This window comes from Propithecus coquereli, unplaced genomic scaffold, assembly GCF_000956105.1.
Source record: "Propithecus coquereli isolate 6110/MARCELLA unplaced genomic scaffold, Pcoq_1.0 Scaffold90, whole genome shotgun sequence".
Classification (NCBI taxonomy): Eukaryota; Metazoa; Chordata; class Mammalia; order Primates; family Indriidae; genus Propithecus; species Propithecus coquereli.
Window position 1 is genome coordinate 3,759,174 of NW_012155285.1, and position 2,315 is coordinate 3,761,488.

The 2,315-nt window shown below is 43.0% G+C and overlaps 1 protein-coding gene across 1 annotated transcript in view; it reads right to left on the bottom strand.

Moving 5' to 3' along the window:
• MEP1A (meprin A, alpha (PABA peptide hydrolase)) overlaps positions 1 to 2,315 on the bottom strand; it is a 57,868-nt gene that overhangs the window by 37,996 nt on the left and 17,557 nt on the right. Inside the window, exons 4-5 of the mRNA XM_012664654.1 lie at positions 915 to 955; positions 318 to 393 (exon numbers count right to left, since the gene is read on the bottom strand). Of these exons, the coding sequence (XP_012520108.1) occupies positions 318 to 393; positions 915 to 955 (117 nt within the window). The remainder of the gene's footprint in view (positions 1 to 317; positions 394 to 914; positions 956 to 2,315) is intronic.

Sequence of the window (2,315 nt, forward strand, 5' to 3'; positions counted from 1 at the left end):
TAAAACGTTGGTGTATTATCTGTCTTCTCTCTCATTTTTCATTTGTTAGGAAAATTGGATAGAAAAGACACTTAATAATCACAGCACTCTTGTGTTGTTTGCTTGTTTTTCCTCTGTTGTTGTCACTACCAGCTACAGTGGAAGTCTTTGGGTTTGATACGGAGTCATGTCTTTTTTTCCACAAGATAATGAATCACCAGGGCTTGGGAACCCTCTTATGGACTGGTGGTTACTCCCAGTTTGAAGCCGGTGAACAAGAAGGGAGTGGGGGAGAAAAGTTAAGCCAGAAGCCCCTAATTAAGAACGATTATTATTACCTAGGTTGTCAGCCAGGATGTAAGGAATGGGGAACTTCCACCTGAAGCTTGGGTCTCTCAGGGCATTTCTGGAGTTCTGTGTAAACAAAGGCAAAGATGAGCACGAAGTCTAGTCCTCAAGGTCACCTTGACCTCCTCCTTTACCAAACTCCCATACTGCAAACAGCCCATCCCACAATTCAAACAGTGTAGTGACAATTTGTCTTCTGATTATAAAAGCAGTAGAAGATCCTGACAGATAATTTGGAAAAATCAGAGAAAATTTTTAAGAACAAAATAAAGAGGACCTGCCATTCCCCGAAACTGAGATAGCTGCTAGAAAACATATTGGTGCATTATCTTCTCTCTCATTCTTCACTTGTTAGGAAAATTGGGTACAAAAGCCATCTAAAAATCACAGCACCCTTGGGTTGTTTGCCTGTTTTTCTTCTGTTGTCACTACCAGATACAGTGGAAGTCCTTGCAGGCACAGGTTACAGATTAGAGCTCTTGTCTCCTTCATGCTACCCATCCCAGGGCTGGCCCCAGTGCACAGGCTGCAACCCAGTGGCACAGCCGGTCCTGAGGAATTCTATTATGTCATCGGCAGGTACTCACCTTTAAGAGGATGTCCCCTTGAAAGAGGTCCAAGCCTGCAGCTAGATGTGGATTTAAAAATATATATATTTGAATGAGCATTATTAAAAGGCATCTCTTATGATAACGTTAACCTTTGTCATTATAAATATTTGATTATTAACCTTTATGTGTTGAGACTCCTTTTAAAACAACGTAAAAATTCTTTCTAATTGAGCAACTGTGAATGGCTAGTAAGTATCACATATTGTCACATCCTCTGTTTTCAATTTTGGAACAAGAAACCTTGTCTAGGAATCTTAGAAGTAAGAGATGAGTTGGAAAGGATCTTATTGATCATTGACTCTCAAACTCTCATACTTCAGAGGACGAAGTGGCACCCAGAGCCACAAAGTGACATACTAGGTCAGGGGCCAAGTGAGCACAGAAACTCCCGCCTTCCCATTCAGAGCCCTTTGTGTTACTGCACCATCCTACATCCTGTCCCTAGGTAAATGAGTTGGTTTTGCTCTTTCCTATGAAGAAACAATGACACACTCTACAACCACGCTCAACGTACTGCCCTTGTAATAAGTAAGATGAGGGGAATGTGGATAGATCCATTCAAAACTGTATCTCCAAACTTCTGCTGTCAGATGCTTAGCAGAATATACTCTCCTGCTGCTGGTATCACTTGATCCTGGCCTCATACTGTTTCTGAAAGCAAGACTCTTAAAAGGGAATATCCTTGGAAAATTTCTCAAGCATTTAAATGAACATCTCTTCGTATCATAACTCTCAGGTGACAAGCAGCATTCCCTGTAAAATGCAAACAGCTTCGGACAGAACCATTGGATTGTACTTTATTCTGAGGACAGGCCCTGATGACAGCCGGGAAACCATGGCAGAGAATGACAATCACGGCCTCATGTGCTAACAGAGGCCCCGTTTGGCAAAGCCTGTGGCTCATTAGAAATTGGTTCTATCCCTATGATGACACGAAGGAAGTGTTAGGAGGCATCATGGTTTCACTTGCTATTGACTAACTACGGCTGTCTCTGCATCACCTTCTTCCTCTTGCACATATTTCCTAGCTTTGCTTAACCTCCTTCACCCTGACCTATTCATATGATAGCAGTACAATTAAACAACAAACAGGAAGAGCAGGGACAGCAGGGAGGAGTCAAGATGGTGGACGAGAAAAGCTGCCAGTCAGAGTGTCTCTGCAAAAAAGACAGATTTTAGAAGAAAGAGAAAAAAATAAACTAGCAGAGAAACATAGATCGGGTGAGGGTCGGAAGGAAGGGTGCCTGAAACTACAGGAGACTCCACGGGAAGACGTTGCGGAGGAGAACTGGAAGGAAAAAGGTCCCCAAGAGGCTTGGAGACCAGTGACAAGGGTAGGTGGAGCAGATAACTTTCCCCTCCCTTGCATCTCGGACT